This window comes from Homarus americanus, unplaced genomic scaffold (assembly GCF_018991925.1).
Source record: "Homarus americanus isolate GMGI-L3 unplaced genomic scaffold, GMGI_Hamer_2.0 scaffold18703, whole genome shotgun sequence".
NCBI lineage: Eukaryota > Metazoa > Arthropoda > Malacostraca > Decapoda > Nephropidae > Homarus > Homarus americanus.
In genome coordinates, this window is record NW_024749779.1 from 9,063,881 (window position 1) to 9,090,264 (window position 26,384).

Consider the following 26,384-nt stretch of genomic DNA (forward strand, 5'->3'; position numbering starts at 1 on the left):
CACTTCGGCCTAGAGGTGAATGTATGTAAGACTCCTATTCTCTTTCAGCCTGCTCTCGGTTCAACCCTCTCTAATGTTACCCACTTTCGGTATCTCGGTTCCCACCTGTCCACCACTGTGGACAACGATGAAGAGATTCAACATGAGGTCAAATGTGCATCTGAAGCTTTTGGCAGATTCCATACCCGTGTCTTCATATCTAGGGAGCTGAAATTATCTACAAAGTTGCACGTATATCGAACTGTGGTCCTTCCCATCCTGCTATATGGCAGCGAGAAATGGGTGCCATACAGGAGGCACCTCAAGGCAATTGAAAACTTTCACCAACGTAGTCTATGTTCCATCCTCCAAGTTTGCTAGGAAGACAAGAGAACAAATACCAGTATTCTCACTGACACCAACTGTAGGAGCATCGAGGCTATCATTATCCATGAACAACTACGCTGCACTGGCCAAGTGGCCATGTTACCTGCTTGGACTACAGTAGACTGCCAAAGCAGCTATTTTACAGCCACCTAAAGAACAGTAACTGTATGGCTGGCGGGCAATTGAAAAGATATAAGGATATTCTTAAGATAAACCTGAAAAAGTGACAAATCGACCCAATCACCTGGGAGACGATTACTCCACACCGTAACACTTGGCGGAGCATCACAAAAGAAGGTGTCAATACTTTCGAGTTAGCCCGACTGCATACCGAGGCAGACAAGCGCCAACGCCGGAAAGACGCTGCCGCCGCCTCTCCTCTCACAAGTTGTAGCCCTCCACACATGCAGCATCTGTGAACGACCCTGCCGGCTCGTATTGTCCTCTTTAGTCAATTCATAACTGGATGATCGTCATACTCGATTCCGAGTGAAAAGAAAGTAGTAGTAGTAGTAGTAGTAGTAGTAGTAGTGTGTGTGTTTCTTTGAATGTATGCTTTAATGTATATAATGTTCTATCAGATTATTGTTATGTATTTATATATATTCTCTCAGAATGTCTGTTGAATAAGTTCTTACAACACCACTCAAGGAAGACTCTTAACATATGAATTTTTAAGTCTTGGTATCTCAGATAAAAATAAAAGTTAAAAGTGCATGAAAAATGAAATGCCATCACTTGATCCATAAGACAGTTTATCCCACGCATTCCTTCTTGAGTTACGAGCTGGTGCGTCCTCCTGATGGCTTATGGTCTGCACGGTTCCCAAACGGTTCTTACAAGGGGATGGTCGGCATGTTAATGAGGGAGGTGAGTGCTGCTACGAGACTTACCCAAGGTATAATTGATATATGGTGTAAATATTTAGTTATTATAAAAGTGTAAAGATGTTTGTTTGCTTTTCTATAATGTTCGAATGATATGCTGTGTTTATGTGTTCCTGTTTTTTCTTGTTATTGTTACCTTGCATCGTGTTTTCAAAGTAAAAATATCGTGCACAGGGAAATATTTGCTCCTGCTTCCCTGTGATCCTAAACCATAGACACCTTATATTGATATCCCCTCTCTCTCTCTCCCTCTCTCTCTCTCTCTCTCTCTCTCTCTCTCTCTCTCTCTCTCTCTCTCTCTCTCTCTCTCTCTCTCTCTCCAGGAGGTCGAGTTTGCATTGGGTCCGTTCTTCGCCACGGACGAAAGAGAGTCCGTGGTAGACCTCACAGTGCCCTTCTACAATGACTTCTATGCCATATTCATGATCAGACCAACTCTTTCCAACGACGTCCTGGGTTTCGTTAAACCGTTCATGCCTCTGGTAGGTTAAATTAGGTTCGGTTAGGATACGTTAGGTTAGGTTAGGTTAGGTTAGAAATGAACTATTAAAAATCAATACAGTATACAAATTCACTTGTACAGTCCTGGCAGGTAAACATCACTTCCGCTAAACTTACTTGTTCTGTGTGTATCCCAGGAGACAGGGCAGAGTAGGGTAATTGCATTTTTTTAGGTAAGATCATAAACATTTCACTGTTATCCTTATCGTTGGGAAATCACATTGCAATTAGAAAAATGTTTCTTTACGGTAAAGCAAATTACTAAAATTTTCATCATTATATGGTTTTCATTCGAGCTACGGCCATCAATTTTCGTCCATTATGTTTTAAAGACATCAGTTATAATTAGTTATATATGAAGATATTGTGAGAAATGAATACTTCAATACAAAAATTATGCTATAATGCAAAAGAAATTATTACACATAAAAAATAAAATGACACAAATATAAATTGTAATTACATATTTACATTGATGTAGTGTAAAGTTGGAACTCCATATCAGCATCTGTGAGGAGTATCAGCAAAATTTTCACATCCACATCTCCATCCTCATCTAGAAGATGCAAATTTTGCGGATATGTAGAACTTAGGGTTTTTTTTTTTAAGATTTATATAATACTAGGAGAATCGCCTCCCTCTGGGCGGCAAATCCAATAAGCAACGGTAGGACGCCACCCTCTGGGAGGCTCCACATTGTCTCATTGTTCGGTCCACAAAACTTCTTCCACCATGTTTTTCACTACAACAGTACAGCAAAGTATATTTTTTTAGCATTAAAAAGTTATTATTTTATTGTCTAATCATCACTACATATGACACCACCCATCATCACTACATATAACATCATCCATCATCACTACATATAACACCATCCACCATCACTACATATAACACCATCCATCATCACTACATATAACAATATCCATCATCACTACACATAGCATCATCCATCATCACTACATATATCACCATCCATCATCACTACATAATAACACCATCCATCATCACTACAGATCGGTAAAGTAGTTTCCGACATTCTCATTGAACAAGCAAACAAACAAACCCACCCACAAACAGACGGGCGGCTCATTCGCTAGGCCATGGTAGGACGCCCCCCCCCGGGAGGCTCCACATTGTCTCACTGTTCAGTCCCCAAAACTTCTTCTTTCATCAATAGTTCATTAACGGTGTATGTAAGTTCCACCATGTTTTCACTACTACTACAGTACAGCAAAGTAAATTTTTTTAGCATTAAACTGTTATTATTTTATTGTCTAATCATTACTACATATAACACCACCCATCATCACGACATATAACATCATCCATAATCACTACATATAACACCATCCATCATCACTACATATAACACCATCCATCATCACTACATATAACACCACCCATCATCACTACATATAACAACATCCATCATCACTACATATAACACCACCCATCATCACTACATATAACAACATCCATCATCACTACATATAACATCATCCATCATCACTACATCTAACATCATTCATCATCACTACATATAACACCACCCATCATCAATACATAAAACATTATCCAATATCCATCATCACTACATATAACACTATCCATCATCACTACTTATAACACCATCCATCATCATACATATAACACCATCCATCATCACTACAGATCAGTAAAGAAGTTTCCGAGATTCTCGTGCGGACACACACACACACAAACGCACAGACATACTTCTTTGTTTTATATATATATATATATATATATATATATATATATATATATATATATATATATATATATATATATATATATATATATATATATATATAGATTGTTACCTCTGTTTATCTGTTATAATGACTGGTGAATGGTCCTTGTTGTAACTAGAAGTTACAACAAGAAATGTTTTGGGGCTAAGTATGCAAACTCAAATTGTCTTTTTCCCTTTCATTAACCCTTTGGCTGCTGGAGGTTACCCAAAGCTAAATAAAATCATCTGGCGGTAGACAGAATAAAATGGCTTGTGCATACTTCCAAGAAGAGAGGACAATTTGTCTTTTGAGGCAAAAACGAAAGAGGCTAGTAAGCACCTGGGCTAGAATTTCAATACACTTCCTCAGAACACGAGGGAGTATTCCGTCCTGCCCATGCGCCTTACTCACATCCAACCTGGATAACACACGAGCAACCGTACGAGGGGAGATTATAGGAAAGTGCATAGGTTCAGTAGGAGGAGCAGGAGGGATAAAGTTAGAATCGTCTATGGTGGAGTTAGAGGAGAATATGGTGCCAAAGAGATTGGCTTTATTAAGGGGAGAGTTGGCTATCGAGTAATTCAGTCAAAAGATAGGAAGAAAAGATAAGTGCAGAAGTTATTGCAGATGTTTTTTGTTACGGACCAGAAGGATTTACTAGAAGAAGAGTTAGTCAGAACAGCGGTCTTTATTTTTATAAAATTCCACTTGGCCCTTTGAAGAACAGCCTTACAACGATTCCTAGACGTAATGAAAAGAGGAGTGGGTAATAGAAGAAGAAGATAGTTTCATAACTTGATATGCCCTATCTCTCACCCTACATGTAAGAGAACAGGAGCGATCAAATCATGGTTGTAAAGTGAAAGCTTTGGTAGAAGATGGGATAAATGCACTCATACCACCCTGTATAACCCCAGCAATGCTGTGAGCACATACCGAGGCGTCCCGAGTGGAAAAGCAACAGTCATCCCAAGGAAATTCGCAGAAGAATTCTCGCAAGGATTGCCAGTTTGCCCTCCGATAGTACCATAGTTGACGTTTAGGGGAAGTGGGGGAGGTAGTCGTACCTATTTTGATTTAATAGTAATAAGATTTGATCGGAAAACCCAAAGGGGGCAGAAATTGAGTAAGAATAGTGTGAGGGGTTAGAGGTAAAACAAAGATCAAGAATGTTAGTAAGTTGATCATGTCAATGTGGAACACGTGTGAAACAGCATCTTTGCTTTATATATATATATTCACCCAAATGTATCACACCAACTTATTCATCAAGTTATTCAACAAGTGAGTCAACCTGTTTTTGATGACAACAGACAGCTGGGCTGGCAACACTCTCAAAGGTCGAGCGCAGGTCAGTTGATTAATCAAAACATCTAGCTCGCTCCCACGCCTTGCTCTCAGACAGAGAGAGAGAGACCAATTGTTTCTTACCACATGAACAGGGAAGTCAGACACGTAACTAAAGTGTTATCTCAAAGTGTATTCACAACACTTCCCTAGAGAGATTTCAGAATATATTCTCTCAGATTATATCTGTGTATATAGCTGCTTCTATAATAAACCCAAGAAAACAGCTATAAGTGTTTACATCAAACCCAGTCACTTAAAGAGTGACATTAAGACTTGTGGGCATAGCAACCAAACCCCCCAGCACCAGCTCACAACTCATGATCACCCGACTGGAGCCGAGATCAACAGAGCCCACCCGAATGTTGTCTTAGTGTACAGTAGCAGCCAGCTAACGACCAGCCAACCAGATAGCCAGCCAACCAGCAACAAGCACTACAACACAGGAGTACTGGGAAGGTTGGCATCATGGTTCCAGACAAGCACGCAATCACTTGCTTAAACAATCAAGCTTCTCCAGCGCGCAAGAAAGGTCAGCCCCCACGTTGATCACCACAAGAAAGGTCAGCCCAAGTTATTCGCCGCAAGAAAGGTCAGCCCTCAGGATGATTGCTGCAAGAAAGGTCAGCCCAAGATTGATCGCGATAAGAAAGGTAAAAGCCCCCCAGGTTGATCACCACAAGACGTGTGATGTCATCCTTCCTAGAGTAGGACGTCATCGACTTCTGACGTCACCATCCGGCGTCGAAATTCTACGGATTCTTCTGTCAGGTAGATCACAAACAATCATTATTATACAGACTACACAAACACAAGTGAACTTCCAGAAGTCTTCATAAATAGTTAATATAAATAAACTGTATGCAAAAGTGCCTAAAAGCAAAACTAGATAAACACATTTATGATGTAAGAGAGGACTTACATAAAGTATATGTACTATTTAATACTTTTTAATAATTTAAATTTTCTTTCTCTTCATTTCCATAATTAATTATAAATATTTTTGCATTTATCTTTGAGTGGGCAACTTAGCGAGTGTTATGCTGCAAGTGAAGTGATAAATATAGTATCCCTATTTATGGACCCTGTTCCAAAAATTTTGGGTTTCAAACAGGAAATTAGTGACTCAGACTCAGATGGTCAGTTATCTATAAATTCGCAGGAGCTAATGACAACTGATGGTGGAGAATTACCACAAATTAGCCAAATTGAGTTAACACCTACAGACTCCTTAGCTAGCTGTGAAAATTTCATAGATTCTCAGTTCGAGGACTTACACAGTAGACAACTTAAGTCAGGTACACTCGGAAACCAAATTCTCTAGCCCACCTGGGTCGGTGATGGAGGTTAGTACAGTGTCCTTTCTGGACGGGGGCCCACTCTATCACGAGGCAACACACGCACGAACACACAGTCATAGTACAGCTCTATAGATGATATTATGTATAAATATTGTATATGGCATTTTATACTCTGCATTATCTTCATTATATATGAACACGAAGAAAAATTACCATAGGTTGTAGTTACGAAAATATGAATGGAAATAAACACTTCCAAACCCCCCAGTGAATGCACACAACGTTTACAGGGCTTCCACCACACCCCATCTATATCTTTTATTTCCCATCATTCGCGTAACTATATGAAAAATCGTGTTTAATTTAACTACATATTTCAAAAACCTTAAATTACATGTGGATCAATCACTCCTCTTTTGACACACTTATAGTGTAATACTTTGACCATCCCACCTGGGCATATGGAGGCCCACGGTAACTCTCACGGGGCAACATACGCACGAACACACACGTTATGATATGAACCCTTCTAGACTTCGCTATCATTATCATGTTAAGTTCATCGTGCTCTGTATCTTGGTAACTAGTCATAGTATCAATACATGACAGTGTTATTAGTATAATATTGTAACTTTTGCCCTACAGTTATTGTTGTAAATCATGGACAGGAAGGATACATAAATTGTAATATCAAGTGTATGGTTCTCTCAAAGCCACCCCAAGTCAGACAACGGGTCACATAAAGTTACACTGTGTGTGTGTGTGTGTGTGTGTGTGTGTGTGTGTGTGTGTGTTCCGTAACATTAAGCTTCATCCTTAGTAGGTAAGATGTTTCATAAAAAGGTTTCTCCCATTCGTCATCGTGAGTATCGTCCCAGAGCACATTGTTTCCATCAAAACCATGGTTCATCCTTATTTCCCTTTTTCCGTGGAACTATATCCATATGGCTAAGTGCTTGCTTTTCATTTCTTTATTTACCAAAATAATGTAGATCAATTACTTGTAGGCATGACTATTGGTTAATTGAAACCCAAAAATATTTTTCACAACAGGTGGTTCTACTAACCCACAGACTTAATCGGTCTGTCAAACTGTACAAACATTTCCAAATAACTGAGGTACAAGAATTTACTGCAGAAGATGCAGATTATAATACTTTAACATTTTTGCGTCAGTGCAAAGATATAAGGCGAAAAATAATGTTATTAACGATGGGGATAAAATCTCTTACGTCCGAAGCAACGTCAAAACCGGTAGTCGGGCAGATAGAATGATGTTCGATTCATCCTTTGATGAGGAAACAATTGAATATGAAAAGCTTAGAAAACAATTCATATCCTTTTTCGGGTCAGGTACAAAAGGAGGTGCGCTTACTTGGATTTTCAGGATGGCAGAGCATACAAATACCAGTGTGTCACGATGCACAAGAAGCACAGGCTTTAGCCGGATACACTAAAATGGATCTCAAAATTTACATGTCATCCTCAAATTGGTTTCATGATGAAGGAAAAATAACTAAGGAAAATTTCTACAGGATGATTGAGTTCCTACAGTTTATCATGGTGGTACACGAAAATACATGCAAGGCAGCCAGAAAGAAAGAATATAAACTTGGTACTAAGTTTGTAGACTATGTGGAGAAAATTTCTGATCCAGTGGAAACTACTCCTACGGCTCTGTCAGTAGCACCCGTAACCAGTGAGAAGAAACATCCAAAAATTACCACCAGAACCAAACCCAAAAAGGCACCTTTTTGCAAAATTTGCAAACTTAAGGGACATGCCACAAAAAAATTGTTGGCTTGGAGGACAAGAGGACAAAAACCCATCCAGCTCGTGGGAAGCTCAAGGGAAAGGATCCTCTCTAAAAATCCAGAGTATCGTACTAAACCAAAAAGTTTAGGATACTTCACAGCAAATAAAATGCCTGCAAGCACTAAGGCACTCTGAATAAATGATGTGTACTACATGAGTCTCCATACCACAGTACAGAAGATTACAAGATCCTACAGTGCATGAAGCAAGAGCTGGCACAACGATGGGAGACAAGTAGACAGTCTTCCGGGGAAGATGCGCGCGCCCAACAACACGATCTAGGATAGCGTCAACGGTTCAAGAAAACAACGCTTCCATCACCGGCTCATTAATCGCCGCGTTAAACAAAGTGGAGGTGTTCACTGTACCAGCGAAGATAGGTAACACTCAGTTGTCTCAAGACAGATACGGGACTCTGTGCCAATGTTATCTCATTAGCGTTGTTTAATGTTCTCAAGCGACGATATCTTCCAAATAAGTGGCCATTAAGACCTGCAGACATTCCTCTGTCCGGTGTCAGGAATCCAGGGGTCACAACAATGCCAATCCGTTTTTCTAGGTCCAGCAAAGCTTTTCTGGCGGATTTCTACATAGTAAATGCATTCTCTTTGCCATCGGATGGATTAATCAGTCTTCCCACACTAAAGCAGAACAACAATAACGTTCAGCCAAGAAATCATACCATAACGCATAACTGTAAGGCTTACTACGCAATGCAAACTTCACATGCATTGCCTACCTCGGGTGCTCGTGTAATTTAAACTGCCTCAACAGGCGTGAGGGAGTCTATCGCACAGAAGCAATTATTTACCTAGTAGCTCAAAGGACATTCGGGATAAAAGTGGCAAGAACTGGATTTTAACGCTTGCTGTGTACAACGGTTACATAGCCAGGAAATAACTAAAATCACAATACGATTGCCAAATGTGAGTGAAGGAACAGATGTTGTGTGTCTGAGTGAAAATGTACGAGTTAAAGGCTTGTATCATGAGTCTACCATAAGCTCAGTCAAATCAGGTATTCTCACAGATGTCCTCGTTCTCAATAGAGCTTTAAGAAAGGGATGTTGTTTGAGATATTTCCTTGTTTACGACAAAGCAGTCGCTGCGGAACTAATAGAATTATCAATAGGTAGTGTAACACAAGGGGAATCGACTGAAAAGCCACGCATTGTAGATAAAGTAAAGTTAAAAGCGTGTTACGATACAAAGCAAGTTTTTAACCATAAATTCTTCAACCTGTTTAATAAGGAAAATTACCCTGAAAGTTCAGACTTACTATTTATTTACAAAAGTATAACCAAAGCTGATGACGGAACTTTATACAAAATATATACAAAAAAATAAATCAGAAAACTCACAAGTAATATTAAATGAACATTAAATCTTAACCATTACACTATAATATATAATCACTAAATCCTAAACATCACCATATAAAAAATTAATAATCCAAACTAAACATCACCATATAAAATATAATAACTCTGGGGCCTGGAGCAGTAAGAGAACACTGACACTCGATACTTATTGGTTTAGGAGACAGGAGACAAGATGTCGACTTCACTGCCTAGCCTGTATACTTAGTAAATGACCCTGGAGCACACCAGATTTTCCCACTTTCCGATCAGGACCAATCACAGGGCTCCACATACTATTACACTAAGGGCCAATTGCAAGAAGGTTATGGGGTGTACGACGCCATTTACGATGACCTTCTTGCCCTGGTCTTTTTCAGCAATATCGCCTTTAACACATGGAATTCTGCACTTTTCGAAGATTTGGAGGAGTCTCGAAACAAGTTTCCTGGTGGGAATTATTAGCTAGTGCTGTACTCGAAATATCGAAACTTTGAGATCTCTCCAGAGCTTCAAAAGGGTGGGTATTCCTGAAACAAGATCAGGGCAAGAAGGTCATCGTAAACGGCGTCGTACACCCCACGACTGTTCTTGCAATTGGCCCTAAGACCGGCGAGGTGTATACCCCAGATTTCCTGATGGCTAGCGCCATCTTGTGACCAGTGTCTTCCCTAAAGAAACTGATGAAGTAGTTCTTCATAACAAGCGCCTCACGTGAAAGTAGTCGATCATCCTCAAGGAAAACGTGATCTTTCAGAATTACTAGCCGAGTTTACGGAAATTATAGCATTACCTGGAGAACCCCTAGGTAAAACAACATTGACAAACCATTACATTCCACTGAAGCCGGACACTCACCCGATCTACATACCAGCATATCGGCTACCCCACAGTCAAAAGTCTGTAGCCATAACAAATGGTACAATACATGGTGGAACAAGAGGTAATCCAACTTTCCTCATGACCATGGAACTCGCCTCTTTTCCTAGTTCCCAAGAAAGATGTAGAATTGAGACCAGTCATAGATTTTCGACTAGTCAACCAAGCAACTGTACCAGATAGGTTCCCAGTGCCTTTCCTAACTGACTTACTACAGTAGTAGGGTGTGTCATATGGGGGCGAATTTTTTTTTTTTGAGTTTGAAAAATCGGCCCATGGTATTAATGATGTAGTTCTATGTGCAGAATCATGTGATATCTTCGGATTTGAAAAGTTTTTATTTTTTGCTAGGTAAATCTTAACTTGAAATCTTATGAAAATTCAGTATTCCCACCCTTTTACCAACACCACTAAATAGCTTATTTAAAGTAAAGTAAATGTATCAGGTTAATTTATTAGGATGAAAATGATCCAGAATAGAGAAACGAATGATCTTGACACATTTATTAAATTTAATATTCCTTTAGAAAACAAAATCATCAAATACAAAAACCGGTTTTACTACTACGACCCGGTGTTGCTGCACACCATAGAGAACATGTCTTTCTTGCTTCTGTTTCTACTCATCACCTCCCTGCTGACCACCTGAGCTCGGATGTAGCCTTCCCTCCTCTCCTGGCTGTACACGTGACTGCTGGCCTCGCTCACTTGCTGTACACAACGCTCTATACTCTGGGTGTGCGAGGGCCAGGCAGGGACATACATGGGGTTGTCCAGGGAATGCTCTGACTTGAACATTGGTGAGGCTGCAGGTAAGAGGGGGCTCACTGCCAGCCTGGATGTTATCCAGATCTATGAGATCAGTGAGGGTCTTGGCACCTAGATTGACTTCAGGAGTCTTCCTGACCCTGAAGGAATCGTCACCAACTGATTCGCCATGCCCAGATCCTCTCATAAGTCTCATATCCAAGATCTTTTTGACTACCACTCTTCTCTCCTCCTCATCCTTACTGCAGAGCATTGTCTGCAGAACTGCCTCGGGATGAGCATACCAGGAAGATCTCCTCACAGTCTGCTCCACAATCTGAACATCCTTCCTTGGCTGACTCCTTAGGAGCTCAAGCTGGAAGAGAACATGCCTCGGACCTTCGGAGAACGATGACGTGACCTTGGTGTTGAACCAATTTGGCAAGTAGACACTCACGATGAATTGGACAATAAGTCTCAGGTTGTGAAGCTGGTTCCCTTTCAGTTAATGATGAGCGACCCAAATTCTGCAGAACCTGAGAGCCGTTGTGAGCCACCTAGAATGTGAGACTGGACCTATCTGCAGGTAAGCAAGTCTATCAGGCATGACTCCAGTTTTGATGGCACTGCAAATCATGTAACCATAGTACTGGTCAGTACTCAGGTCGTCAATGACAGTATGTGCAAGCTCAACGAGTGGAGGGCCAACTGTGATTTTTTCAAAGCTCGGATTTATTTCTAACTCAGTGGCAGAGTCCAGCATCTTGCCAAGAGGACCAGACCATCTGTTGTTTGAAAGAGTCTTGCCATCCAGCTCCTGGATCAGATGTCTGAGTGGCAACTCGTTGGTGTGGAGGTCACAAACAATCCAGACTAGCTTCCTCCCAATCTTCCGCTCTATCCACTGTATGACCCCCCCTTGCCACCCTGTGTTCGTGTTGGTGCTGTCCCCTCCAATGGCCTGCAGGGTCTGGTCTACGTTCCTCTCTCTGAGCCAGTTCACAATGTTATCTGCCACTTTCTCAGCTGGTTTCCTGATGTCATCTTTCTCTGGAGTGAAATGCCACAAATACTTCCCTCCTGGTTCACTGCAGCAGGAGTAGTGTTCCTCCTTCACCATGGCAGGGAACAACTTGTCAGAATCTCAAACTTTCATGAACACTTTAGTGTCATCCCTTCTCCCATCAAAGAACAAACAATTGATTCCATTTTCTCTTATCCCCTTATCAAACTCCTCTTCTAGGTTACTGACAAGTTTCTCCTGAGCTCTCCTTACTTTGTTATGATCTATCACCAGGTGAACATCATCAGGTGTTATCAAACCACCGTCAATCCAGGCAGCTGTTGCTATCTCTGCAGTTTCTCTGAGACCAGTGTGGTGTCGCATGCTGGCTAGAAGCTATGCTCGGGATATCTTTCCTTTCGAATCTTATGCCTGGAAGGTTTGGGATCATTATTTTCTGGGTTAGGGACAAAGTCACTCCTGGTCAGCACTCTCGGATCAGGGGGAAGTCATTAAACTCTGAATCAGCTTGACTCCAATCATCGGCCTTTTTTACCTCACCCTGGGCCTTCTCAAGTCTCTTTTCCTCGACAACTCTTCTCCTCTTCTGTCTCTCTGTGGCAGCCTCCTGTCTCTTGGACTCCGGAATATCTTGGCTAGAAATCATGAGAGCCCCTATACTGCCAGTCTTCTCTCTCTGTTCTTTGACAAATGCCAGTTCGATCACAGGAATCTTCAGTTCACGCTTGCAAATACAGGAGATGTGGGCCTCGGATTTACAGTCACGATCGCATCCAAACTCAGGACAGAGAACAATTGGGCACTTGCAAGTAATTATGTCAAATAACTGGTCCAGTTGCTTGACAAAGCTGTCCTTAACTGCAAGTTTTCCTCTTCCAAGAGAGATATCTCTTGCCTTTTCCCAACTGGCTAGCAGTCTCTCACTAATCTTCTTCTGACTTGTTATGACTGGAGGCTTGAACTGAGCGTTAGCCAGAGTGTACTGTGCCAAGACAGCTTTGGTCATATCACTGGCAATGTCTTTGTTTGTGTAAGTTCTTTGGTTCTTTTCACTGATTTGCCTGATAAAACACCGTATCTCAAAGCATCTCTCAATGTAGTAACTCCGACTTCAGGAGCTCTCTCCCAGACCCAAGATAGTGACTGAGATGGCTGGATTTTTGACACAAGCAGCCATCGCAAATATTATCAACTTATAAATGCATCAGAATCTGAAACAGAAAAAAATATTGTTAGTTGGGTTGTTAAAGAATGAAGTCAGAAAGCAATGTTCACTATTTAATTGTAATGCACTAATGCAGCTGTACGTTAGATTTTCGATAAATTTCACGCTAAAATTTACCTAGCAAAAGGTTGCAAAATATTGAAACTGAAATTATTTTCTGTTTATATACACTAAAATCTACCAAAAAAGTGATGGGCCATTAGTTTTAGCTGATCTTCCCTCCTATGACACACCCTATTACTACAGTCTCTAGGAAAAGACAACGCCGTCTTTAGTAACCTAGATTTGCTAACCGGTTACTGGTAAATTCCCTTACATAAGGAATCCCGTGAGGTAAATGCGTTCAGTGTATACCAATGGGGCATTTCAAATTCTTTTGAATGCCATTCGGTTGAGGAATGCGCCGCTAACATTCCAAAGAATGACAAATACCTTGTTTGCTGGAATGATAGGTAACATTGTCTATGACTATCTAGAATTTCTAGATGATCTTATCATAGAAAGCAAAGATTTACTAAGCCATTTAAAGACACTGCAAAAAGTCTTCACAATGCTACAAATAGCTAGATTGAAAGTGAAACTTTCCAAGTGTAAATTTCTTAAATGCAGAATCCAATTTCTCGGACACGTAGTGGATGGTAACGGTATACACAGTCCCAAAAATGTAGATCAACTTCGTAGTTTCCTGGGATTATCAGGACACTAACGTTCTTTCACTGAAGGTTATGCCAAGTTAGCCTCACCACTCACTAAAATCCTCAAAATGGACGTAGAGTATAAGTGGAACAAAAAACAAGAGGACAGTTTTAAATCCCTTAACGAACGCTCCGGTGTTAGCCTTTCCGGACTACACAAAAACATTTAACATGTGCACCGATGCCACCGGCCTAGGGCTAGGGCCTGTGCTCATACAAACTGATCATCGAGGGAAGTGGCGTGTAATAGCATATGCCAGTCGTTAATAGCATACGCCAGTCTCACCCTCAACGATGCAGAAATATATCATTCAGCTACTCACTTGGGAGCATTAGCTGTAGTGTGGGCTCTGAAACATTTTCGGGATCTCACTTTTGGATATCGGATCACAGTTCACACAGATCATGGAGACCTGACAGAACTATTTCGTGGGAAGAGATTATCATGGCGTCTAGGGCGCTGGTATCTGATCATAAAGGAGTTCACACTCGACTTTGTCACGTGCCTGAGCGCTCGGGAACTCGCATAGCGTGAGGCATATGTTCACGCCTACATTTCACACAAGCTATTAACTTGTTAATTGTACTTATTATATTATTATTGTTCTTAGTTACTTAGGTTAATTGTATATTTATGTATGTTATTAATATGCATCATTGTCTTACTCTGTTAAGTCAAATCAAGAGTAGTATTAATTAATTATATAAACTATCAGCAAATGTCCTGGATCACGTGATATGAGACGCTCTCCCCCACGGCGTGCCCCAGGCTTTCCCGAGTAGCGAATAACCGTGGCATATGGTAGACGTGTCCATTCGTTCTCTAGCCTTGACCCTTGTCTAGTGCCTTGTCCAGTTTTCTGCAATGCCCTAGGGGTATCAGGTATTAGTGACACGTTTAGTTAGGCCTAGGAAGGGATCCTGGTGGTAAGGAATCTCCTGTTTGGTAGGAAATAACTATTTAGTAGGGATTGTTGTATGTATATATTTTCTATGTCTGTGTAATATAGTTATGTTAAGTAATATTCGTTTGGTCTAACTCCTTAAGGTATATTTTCACCCTTCCGGCATCACTCTTATTTTAATATACAATTACTTATACCCTTAAATTCATGTTTGCTACTCATTACTCCCTTTAGAACATAAATTGAATTAATTAATTATCTTCCCTTTTGTGATTTACTTATTTCAACTGTTCTTACTTATTCAAGTACATTTAGTTGAGTAGGTTTTTGGCGGGAATAATTATTGCCGTGTTCCCTATTTGTTCCTTTATTTGTTAGTAACTTGGGGTAGGTTTCACTCCCCAGGTATAAAGGGTACTGGGATCTCGACAAGTGGGGGCCTGTGTCCGGGAGCTAACCACCATTGTTGTGTCATATCAAGTGTTGTTACTCGCCAGGTGTTGTTTCATCGCTAAGTATTTTTGGATGCAAGTTGCTGTGTTCACAGTGTTCATTTATATTGCTCCTGTTATTACTTAAGCTACTGGTGAGTTAACCCTTATCTTGTGTACCAGGTGTTTGGTTAATCCCTTGCTGTGTTTCACAGTTGATTGCATTTTGATATTATTAATTAGCTAGCTAGTTAGCTTAGCTGCCACGGTTACTTTTTTTTCGCTACTCGATTTTGAGTTCAACATGTTTGACCTGGAAAGCTTTTTGGCTTCACCTTCAGCCGAAGTACTGAAGGGGCTTACTAAGGCAGAGTGGCAATCCCTCGCTGCTTATTATGAAGTAGAAGGCCGCTCTTCCATGAATAAGGCTAGGTTAGAAGAGGCTGTCCTCAACTACCTTATTGACAATGAAATCATAGCCCAACCGTGGGGAAATTCAGAGGAAATTGTTACACCAAGTAATTTGGCCTTACGAGTTGAACTCAAGAGACTCGAGGTGGAGTTGGAAACTCTCAAACAACGAGGTTTGGCTGAGGGTAGTAATACTTCAACATTCAGTGTAGACAAATGTCTCAACAGTGTTCCTAAATTTAATGAGGAAGAACCAGACAAGTTCTTCTCTCTTTTTGAGAAAATTGCCCGACTTAACAAGTGGCCTGTTTCTCAATGGTCTCAACTTATTTATAGATCTTTCACTGGTAAAGCATTAGATGTGTTTTCTGCCCTCTCTGAGGATCAATGTCGAGACTATGCCTTTGTTAAGTCCGCGGTTTTGAGCGCTTATAAACTTGTTCCTGAAGCCTACCGGCAACAGTTCCCTAACTGCCGGAAGACTGACAAACAAACATTTGTGGAGTTCTTCAGGCAGAAACAGGTCCTTTGTCTGAGGTGGATTGAAAGTGAGTCTGCCCATGTAGAACATGACAAGCTTGTTGAACTAATCCTGCTCGAGGAGGTTAGAAAGTGTATCCCAGGAGACATTCGAGCACACTTGGATCAGAGAGGTATCTGTACCCTGGCTGATGCTGGTCCAGTGGCTGACCATTATTCCTTAACTAATAGAAATGTAAATTCCAGGTCTTATGCTCCCATGCCCCAGTCCTTCACTTCCTTCAAGCGGCCCACACCAACATCTACATCGGGGTCCCTGCCTCTTGTCATACCGACCCGACTCTCAGGTTCTGCATCATCTACCCCGGGTGAGCCCATGGTCCATGGGACAGGTGGATCTACTCCTACTGGTGAGAGAAACTCTAGTTGCAGGTACTGTAAGAAGCCAGGACATGTCATCAGCGACTGTCTCAAGTTAAAGAAAAGAAATTCCTCTCACCAAGGATCCCCCGCTCTTTTGGTCAGGGTGGCCGAGCAATCTGAGAAATTATTGGAGCCCTGTGTCACTGCCCTCAGTCAGACTGTTGCCCTGGATGCTTCCCCCTCTTCTGTGATATCAACCTTTGAACCATTTTGTTCTCCTGGTTCCTTAGCTTTGGATCAATTCAGTCAACCCACTTCTGTTAAACTCTTGAGAGACACAGGCTCAGCCTTATCTCTTGTTACTAAAGAAGCTGCTCCATTCCTGGATTCATGCTATACTGGTAGCTGGGTGCTTGTGAACGGTTTGACCGGTGGGTCGCGTATTCCCCTTTGTCAAGTGTACCTGCGGTCATCCATAAAGTCAGGCTATGTCACGTTAGGAGTAGTAGATAGCTTACCTGTAGAAGGGGTCTCTCTATTGATAGGAAATGACCTCGTTGGCGACATGATGTTCCCTAATGTTGTGATCTCATCTTGTCCCACTGCCGAGAATAATACTGTGCAGTTAGAAGTAGACTTTCCAGGGTTGTTCCCTGCGTGTGCTGTGACCCGTAGCATGAGCCGCAGTACAGAGGTAGAAGAGACTAGTGAAGTTGATGAAGTTTCCCTCCAGGACTGTGAAAAGTCCGAGGATAATCTTAACCAGTCGGACCATACTGATCTTGGTCTCAGTGAATTTTTTGAGGATTCCCCACAACCAGATAACCTCCAGATTAGTTCTGATGGAGATAGGAACCCAGATGTCACTAGTTTTGGTTCCTCTCCCATCACTAGGAGTAAGTTTATTGAGCTACAAGCAGGGGATCCTGAGCTAGTAGGTTTTCTCAATAGGTCAGTTACTGAGACAGAATCTGAGCAAGAATCAAATTGCTACTACACTAGGTCTGGTGTATTAATGCGGAAGTTCCGTCCCTCCAATTCTCCTGCCAATCACCCTTGGTTAGTTCATCATCAAGTTGTTATTCCCAAACCTTTGCGGCAGGACGTACTTAGTATCGCTCATGATGGGGTGGGTGGTCATTTTGGAGTTAGGAAGACCTTTGCAAAAATTTTATCCCAGTTCTTTTGGCCTAGGATGAAGAAAGACGTCAGCTCTTACTGTCACACTTGCCATGATTGTCAGGTAGCGGGGAAACCGAACCCCAGTGTTAAACCATTCCCTCTGCAGCCTATCCCAGTCATTGAAGAGCCCTTTAGTAAGGTGGTCATAGATTGTGTCGGTCCCTTACCTAAGACCCCTCGTGGTCATCAGTTCTTGCTAACCATAATTGATTGTGCAACCCGTTATCCTGAAGCCATTCCCTTGCGCCGCATCACAGCGAAGAATGTTATCCAAGCCTTAACCCACTTCTTCACTCAAGTAGGCCTTCCTACAGTGGTGCAGTCAGATCAGGGTTCCAATTTTACTTCCCGGTTGTTTAATCAGGTAATGCAAACCCTGGGAGTCCGGCAGTTGAGGTCTTCGGCCTATCATCCTCAGTCACAGGGGGTGGTAGAGAGATTTCACCAGACACTAAAACTCATGTTGCGCACCTTCTGTCTGGAAACTGGGAAGGATTGGGACGGGGGAGTTGACCTGCTTTTGTTTGCTGTTCGGGACAGTAAACAAGAGTCGCTAGGATTCTCGCCCTTCCAGCTCGTCTATGGACATGAGGCGCGAGGGCCTCTTAAGGTGTTAAAAGAGTGTTGGTTGAGTGATCAGAGCGCGACGCCCTTAGCTTCATATGTGGTCCAATTCAAGGAGAAGTTGCGTCTGGCTGTAGAACTTGCCCAGTCCAACTTAAGGTGTGCTCAGGTGAAAATGAAACTGCATTTTGATAAGGCCCATCAGGCAAAACCTAGAGAATTCCAAGTGGGGGAGCAGGTGTTGGCCTTCCTGCCCTTACATGATCACCCTTTTAAATCCAAATACAGTGGTCCATATGAAGTACTAGAAAAACAGGGGTCCGTGAATTATGTGATTAGCACCCCTGAACGGCGTAAGAAAAAACGCCTTATCCATGTCAATCTTTTAAAGTCATATCATGTTCGTAACGAAACCCTGGGAAAAGCAGTTGCTTGTGTTGATCAATCCTTGCCAACTTGTATCATTGTGCCAGAGTGTAAGGATGATAAAGATCAGTGTTTTTCTGAAATAATGAATGGTCTAGTGTAAAAGTGGAAAACTCGACTATCTTGGATGACCCCAGTGCTAAGTTGTGCCATCTCTCTAGTGACCAAGCCAATAATATAAAGTCTCTATTACAGGAGTATCTTATTATAGTTGGTGATTACCCACTCTCCCGTTCAGTGCTGGAGCATGACGTTGAGACCAGGGCAGCCAAGCCAATCCGACAGCGTCCCTACCGTCTTAATGCCTTCAAGCGGGAGTGTGTGCGAGCCGAGGTACAGCGTCTTCAAGAGCTAGGCCTCGTCGAACCCAGCATCAGTCCATGGGCATCCCCTGTTGTTCTAGTTCCAAAGCCGAATGGGTCAATGCGGCTGTGTGTGGATTATCGCAAGGTGAATGCTGTCACTGAACCCGATGGTCATCCCTTGCCACGCATCGACGACGTGATCGACGGTCTTGGACAGGCAAGGTACGTGACCAAGTTGGATCTCCTCCAGGGCTACTACCAGATAAGACTGACTGAACGCTCCAGGGCCATCTCTGCTTTTGTCACTCCTGATGGGTTGTACCTATTCACAGTCCTTCCGTTTGGTATGCGGAACGCCCCTGCAACCTTTCAACGCCTCATGAATTTCATCACGTCTGGTCTGGAAGGTGTCCGCTGTTACCTAGACGACCGTATCGTCTTCAGCAGTTCCTGGGAAGATCACATGAGTCGTCTACAAGCCCTCTTCTCCGTACTGGCTGCAAGCAAGCTGACGGTGAACCTCGTCAAAACTGAGTTCGGCCATGCCCACGTCACTTTCTTGGGGCATGTGGTCGGACAAGGGGAAGTCCAGCCTATAGCAGCCAAAATTGAGGCAATTCAACAGTATCCAGTGCCAGGCGATAAGAAGAGTGTGATGAGGTTGCTGGGTATGGCGGGGTAGGGTGTGTCATAGGAGGGAAGATCAGCTAAAACTAATGGCCCATCACTTTTTTGGTAGATTTTAGTGTATATAAACAGAAAATAATTTCAGTTTCAATATTTTGCAACCTTTTGCTAGGTAAATTTTAGCGTGAAATTTATCGAAAATCTAACGTACAGCTGCATTAGTGCATTACAATTAAATAGTGAACATTGCTTTCTGACTTCATTCTTTAACAACCCAACTAACAATATTTTTTTCTGTTTCAGATTCTGATGCATTTATAAGTTAATAATATTTGCGATGGCTGCTTGTGTCAGGACGAGGAACCAAAAATCCAGCCATCTCAGTCACTATCTTGGGTCTGGGAGAGAGCTCCTGAAGTCGGAGTTGCCTACATTGAGAGATGCTTTGAGATACGGTGTTTTAATCAGGGAAATCAGTGAAAAGAACCAAAGAACTTACACAAACAAAGATATTGCCAGTGATATGACCAAAGCTGTCTTGGCACAGTACACTCTGGCTAACGCTCAGTTCAAGCCTCCAGTCATAACAAGTCAGAAGAAGATTAGTGAGAGACTGCTAGCCAGTTGGGAAAAGGCAAGAGATATCTCTCTTGGGAGAGGAAAACTTGCAGTTAAGGACAGCTTTGCCAAGCAACTGGACCAGTTATTTGACATAATTACTTGCAAGTGCCCAATTGTTCTCTGTCCTGAGTTTGGATGCGATCGTGACTGTAAATCCGAGGCCCACATCTCCTGCATTTGCAAGCGTGAACTGAAGATTCCTGTGATCGAACTGGCATTTGTCAAAGCACAGAGAGAGAAGACTGGCAGTATAGGGGCTCTCATGATTTCTAGCCAAGATATTCCGGAGTCCAAGAGACAGGAGGCTGCCACAGAGAGACAGAAGAGGAGAAGAGTTGCCGAGGAAAAGAGACTTGAGAAGGCCCAGGGTGAGGTAAAAAAGGCCGATGATTGGAGTCAAGCTGATTCAGAGTTTAATGACTTCCCCATGGCTGATCCGAGTGCTGACCAGGAGAATGGTGACTTTGTCCCTAACCCAGAAAATAATGATCCCAAACCTTCCAGGCATAAGATTCGAAATAGGAAAGATATCCCGAGCATAGCTCTGGCCAGCATGCGACACCACACTGGTCTCAGAGAAACTGCAGAGATAGCAACAGCTGCCTGGATTGACGGTGGTTTGATAACACCTGATGATGTTCACCTGGTGATAGATCATAACAAAGTAAGGAGAGCTCAGGAGAAACTTGTCAGTAACCTAGAAGAGGAGTTTGATAATGGGATAAGAGAAAATGGAATCAATTGTTTGTTCTTTGATGGGAGAAGGGATGACACTAAAGTGTTCATGAAAGTTGAAGATTCTGACAAGTTGTTCCCTGCCATGGTGAAGGAGGAACACTACTCCTGCTGCAGTGAACCAGGAGGGAAGTATTTGTGGCATTTCACTCCAGAGAAAGATGACATCAGGAAACCAGCTGAGATAGTGGCAGATAACATTGTGAACTGGCTCAGAGAGAGGAACGTAGACCAGACCCTGCAGGCCATTGGAGGGGACAGCACCAACACGAACACAGGGTGGCAAGGGGGTCATACAGTGGATAGAGCGGAAGATTGGGAGGAAGCTGGTCTGGATTGTTTGTGACCTCCACACCAACGAGTTGCCACTCAGACATCTGATCCAGGAGCTGGATGGCAAGACTCTTTCAAACAACAGATGGTCTGGTCCTCTTGGCAAGATGCTGGACTCTGCCACTGAGTTAGAAATAAATCCGAGCTTTGAAAAAATCACAGTTGGCCCTCCACTCGTTGAGCTTGCACATACTGTCATTGACGACCTGAGTACTGACCAGTACTATGGTTACATGATTTGCAGTGCCATCAAAACTGGGGTCATGCCTGATAGACTTGCTTACCTGCAGATAGGTCCAGTCTCACATTCTAGGTGGCTCACAACGGCTCTCAGGTTCTGCAGAATTTGGGTCGCTCATCATAAACTGAAAGGGAACCAGCTTCACAACCTGAGACTTATTGTCCAATTCATCGTGAGGTCACTTGCCAAATTGGTTCAACACCAAGGTCAAGTCATCGTTCTCCGAAGGTCCGAGGCATGTTCTCTTCCAGCTTGAGCTCCTGAGGAGTCAGCCAAGGAAGGTTGTTCAGATTGTGGAGCAGACTGTGAGGAGATCTTCCTGGTATGCTCATCCCGAGGCAGTTCTGCAGACAATGCTCTGCAGTAAGGATGAGGAGGAGAGAAGAGTGGCAGTCAAAAAGATCTTGGATATGAGACTTATGAGAGGATCTGGGCATGACGAATCAGTTGGTGACGATTCCTTCAGGGTCAGGAAGACTCCTGAAGTCAATCTAGGTGCCAAGACCCTCACTGATCTCATAGATCTGGATAACATCTAGGCTGGCAGTGAGCCCCCTCTTACCTGCAGCCTCACCAATGTTCAAGTCAGAGCTTTCCTGGACAACCCCATGCATGTCCCTGCCTGGCCCTCGTGACACCCAGAGTATAGAGCGTTGTGTACAGCAAGTGAGCGAGGCCAGCAGTCACGTGTACAGCCAGGAGAGGGGGAAGGCTACATCCGAGCTCAGGTGGTCAGCAGGAGGTGATGAGTAGAAACAGAAGCAAGAAAAGACATGTTCTCTATGGTGTGCAGCAACACCGGGTCGTAGTAGTAAAACCGGTTTTTGTATTTGATGATTTTGTTTTCTAAAGGAATATTAAATTTAATAAATGTGTCAAGATCATTCGTTTCACTATTCTGGATCATTTTCATCCTAATAAATTAACCTGATACATTTACTTTACTTTAAATAAGCTATTTAGTGGTGTTGGTTAAAGGGTGGGAATACTGCATTTTCATAAGATTTCAAGTTAAAATTTACCTAGCAAAAAATGAAAACTTTTCAAATCTGAAGATATCACATGATTCTGCACATAGAACTACATCATTAATATTATGGGCCGATTTTTCAAACTCAAAAAACAAAAAATTCGCCTCCGTATGACACACCCTAATGGCGGGGTACTACCGCCGTTTTTGTCCAAACTTCTCCTCTGTTGCCTCTCCCATGACTGACCTGCTGAGTGGTAAGAAAACCTTCAAGTGGACTACGTCTTGCCAGGAATCTTTTGAGAATCTTAAATCCCTGCTGGTAAATGCTCCTGTACTACTTGCACCTGACCTCCAGAAACAGTTCACTCTCCATGTCGACGCCAGTGAAATTGGCGCCGGTGCTGTGCTTTTGCAAGAGGGTGAGAGTGATCAAGTGCTTCATCCGCTGTGCTATTTTTCTAGAAAATTTAACAAATATCAAAGAAACTATGCCACCATTGAAAAGGAGGCTTTATCACTGATCATGGCACTAGAAAACTTCAAAGTATATATTGGCAGCACTGCTTATCCCGTTCAAGTGTTCACTGATCATAACCCACTTACTTTTGCTGACAAGATGAAACATACCAACCAAAGACTTTTGAGGTGGGCTCTATCACTTCAGCCCTATAACTTGAACATTTCCCATATCCTCGGAAAAGAGATCGTGTTGGCTGATGCACTTTCTCGAGTCTGATTATTTAGAAACTATGTCTATATGCAAATTATTTTTTGTTTTATTGTCATTGAGTACCTTGTGTTTATATTATGAATTATTTTGCATCATATTGATTTAAACTGATTGTGTTAGTTATTACTTTCACTGTGTAGCTGTCTATCCATTTTCGCTTCCAGTTAGTTGTAAGCTCACTTTTTTGGGGGAGGTGTCACGTGCCTGAGCGCTCGGGAACTCGCATAGCGTGAGGCATATGTTCACGCCTACATTTCACACAAGCTATTAACTTGTTAATTGTACTTATTATATTATTATTGTTCTTAGTTACTTAGGTTAATTGTATATTTATGTATGTTGTTAATATGCATCATTGTCTTACTCTGTTAAGTCAAATCAAGAGTAGTATTAATTAATTATATAAACTATCCAGCAAATGTCCTGGATCACGTGATATGAGACGCTCTTCTCCACGGCGTGCCCCATGCTTTCCCGAGTAGCGAAAAACCGTGGCATATGGTAGACGTGTCCATTCGTTCTCTAGCCTTGGCCCTTGTCTAGTGCCTTGTCCAGTTTTCTGCAATGCCCTAGGGGTATCAGGTATTAGTGACACGTTTAGTTAGGCCTAGGAAGGGATCCTGGTGGTAAGGAATCTCCTGTTTGGTAGGAAATAACTATTTAGTATGGATTGTTGTATGTATATATTTTGTATGTCTGTGTAATATAGTTATGTTAAGTAATATTTGTTTGGTCTAACTCCTTACGGTATATTTTCACCCTTCCGGCATCACTCTTATTTTAATATACAATTACTTATACCCTTAAATTCATGTTTGCTACTCATTACTCCCTTTAGAATATAAATTGAATTAATTAATTATCTTCCCTTTTGTGATTCACTTATTTCAACTGTTCTTACTTATTCAAGTACATTTAGTTGAGTAGGTTTTTGGTGGGGATAATTATTGCCGTGTTCCCTATTTGTTCCTTTATTTGTAAATAACTTGGGGTAGGTTTCACTCCCCAGGTATAAAGGGTAGTGGGATCGCGACAACTTCAAGTATTTTCTGGGTCGTGCGAACGTGGTTGCCGATTTGCTATCGAGACTCATAGTTCCTGTATACGCCACTACCCAGGTTCACCCTTTCACAGTTAAGGGCGGAACAACTACAGGAGGAGGAAAGCAGGTCCTCGAATCCACCTGCCCTCCTTGTTGAGCTCTGCTCCATGTAATCCACGACTAGCGTCGTCGGCTTTGCTCAGTGCCGAGCTCACATGGCGCCATTGCTCTTCATTGGAATCCTTGTGAATCTTTGCCACTCGATTGGCCACAAAGGAGTAGAAGCGTATTTCGTTGTTTCGTTTGTACTGAAGGGCACTGTTCTGTCTATCCGTAACTCAAGTTCTCGTCGTAATTGTTTGTCTGCCTTGGCAGCCAGCACTGCCGCACAGAGATCGAGTTGAGGTATGGTCTGCTGTTTTAGAGGGGCTAGCTTGGCCATGCCACACACGAAGGAGATATAGTGGATTTCATCTTCACTCGTGGGCCTGGTGACATCAGGAATAAAGACAACCGGAGAAACGGAGGATGAACACTGCTCGTTAAGCCGCAGAGATCACCTTCTTCAGATGTGCCGGACTTTTTTTTAGCATGTCCACAGGAAAACGAACTTCACTCATAAGGGAAGAGCGTCTCTGCTTCGTCTTCCTGGGTCCTAATCACCAGATGACGGAGTGCAGCCAGAAGATGATATGGATATGTGGTATATATGGCAGCTCTAGATTACAATGGAGGCTTCTGCATTTCACGGGAGTTTTGATGAGCAGTGACAAGGCGCAACGGGGCGAAGTTGAAAGAGGAAGAACACCAGGCTAGTTTCTAAGGGGTGAAGAGAGCAATCCCCGAGATCGCCTACCAAACGGACATATCACCTGACCACAAGCGACCGAGACTGAGTCAACTCAAAGCCATTATGCCGCCACCGGAACCGACGACCAGTAGAGTTAAATCATGGAAGACTGAAGCCGGTACAAGCACCATGAGGAAAAGGCCTGGAAGCAGACAGAACGTGCTGGTGACTACGACCAGAGGAAATCCACATAGATGGGTGAGGGAAACCACAACCAACAATGGAAGCGATGATCAGCATGAAGAACCCAACGATTGCGGGTTGTTAGTAAAAGGGTCCAGTAGAGTCGCACTTCCAATAGTGAAAGTCAAGGTGGAGGAAAATAACCAGGAGGAGAAAGGAGCAGTGGTCACCGGAGCGCTCTTGGATTCAGGCAGCGACCGATCATACTGCACGCGTAGCCTAGCTAACGGGCTGCAAGCAGAGGGAAGACCAGTTTCCCTCTATATTGACACGATCATTAAGGAAGGAAATAGTGTAAACACCGAAGAGATCGATCTAAAAGTGGCTCGTATCGGAGTAAGAAGGAGCCGATCCGCCACTATGCCCAAGACCATTGTTGTTAAGAACCTACCGTTTACTCTGAGAACGTTGGTCGCAGACACCTGAGACGTCACCATATGGAGAACACCTTCGAGGTACTGTGCTACGCCACGCACCGAAAAGAGTGGATCTTCTGATAGGCCTGGATGTACCACAAGCAGTAGCATGTTAGAAGTAAGGACCGGGAAGGACGGAGAGCCATTTGCAATACGCACCCTTCTAAGCTTGACTCTAAATGGACCACTTGGAGTGGTAAGCTGTAATTACACTGCGATCAACCACCTCGTCAGGACGGCAAAACCGAGCTCGGAGACAAGTCTGGAAAAACAAGTCAGACACTTCTAAGAATGCGACACTGCCTACAGTAACGATGATCCCGTCTCTGTCGAAGGCAACAGAGTCCTGATGCAGTGGTCAACGTCAACTATTCAAGTGAATGGACGCTACCAACTTTCGCCATGAAGAACCAGGACTCCCAGAAAATAAGAAGCTTGTGGAACAACGATTGACAGAATTGAAAAAAAAAACGTCTCCTGAAGAGCCTAGGACTCTCTCAGAGATATCAAGAAGAGATGAGATATCTAATCGACGAGGGACTTGCAGAGAACTCAGTGCTGCGCTCAGAAAGACCTGGTACCTCCTACACCACCCTGTGTTAAATCCCAATAAGCCAGAAAAGGTGAGAATAGTTTTTGATTGCGCAGCCGTGTATGAGTCG

General features: G+C 42.7%; 1 protein-coding gene across 1 annotated transcript in view; it reads left to right on the top strand.

The window, feature by feature from the left end:
- Nucleotides 1-26,384, top strand: part of LOC121853916 (glutamate receptor-like) — a 62,506-nt gene that overhangs the window by 12,710 nt on the left and 23,412 nt on the right. Inside the window, exons 3-4 of the mRNA XM_042348312.1 lie at nt 1,146-1,236; nt 1,577-1,735. Of these exons, the coding sequence (XP_042204246.1) occupies nt 1,146-1,236; nt 1,577-1,735 (250 nt within the window). The remainder of the gene's footprint in view (nt 1-1,145; nt 1,237-1,576; nt 1,736-26,384) is intronic.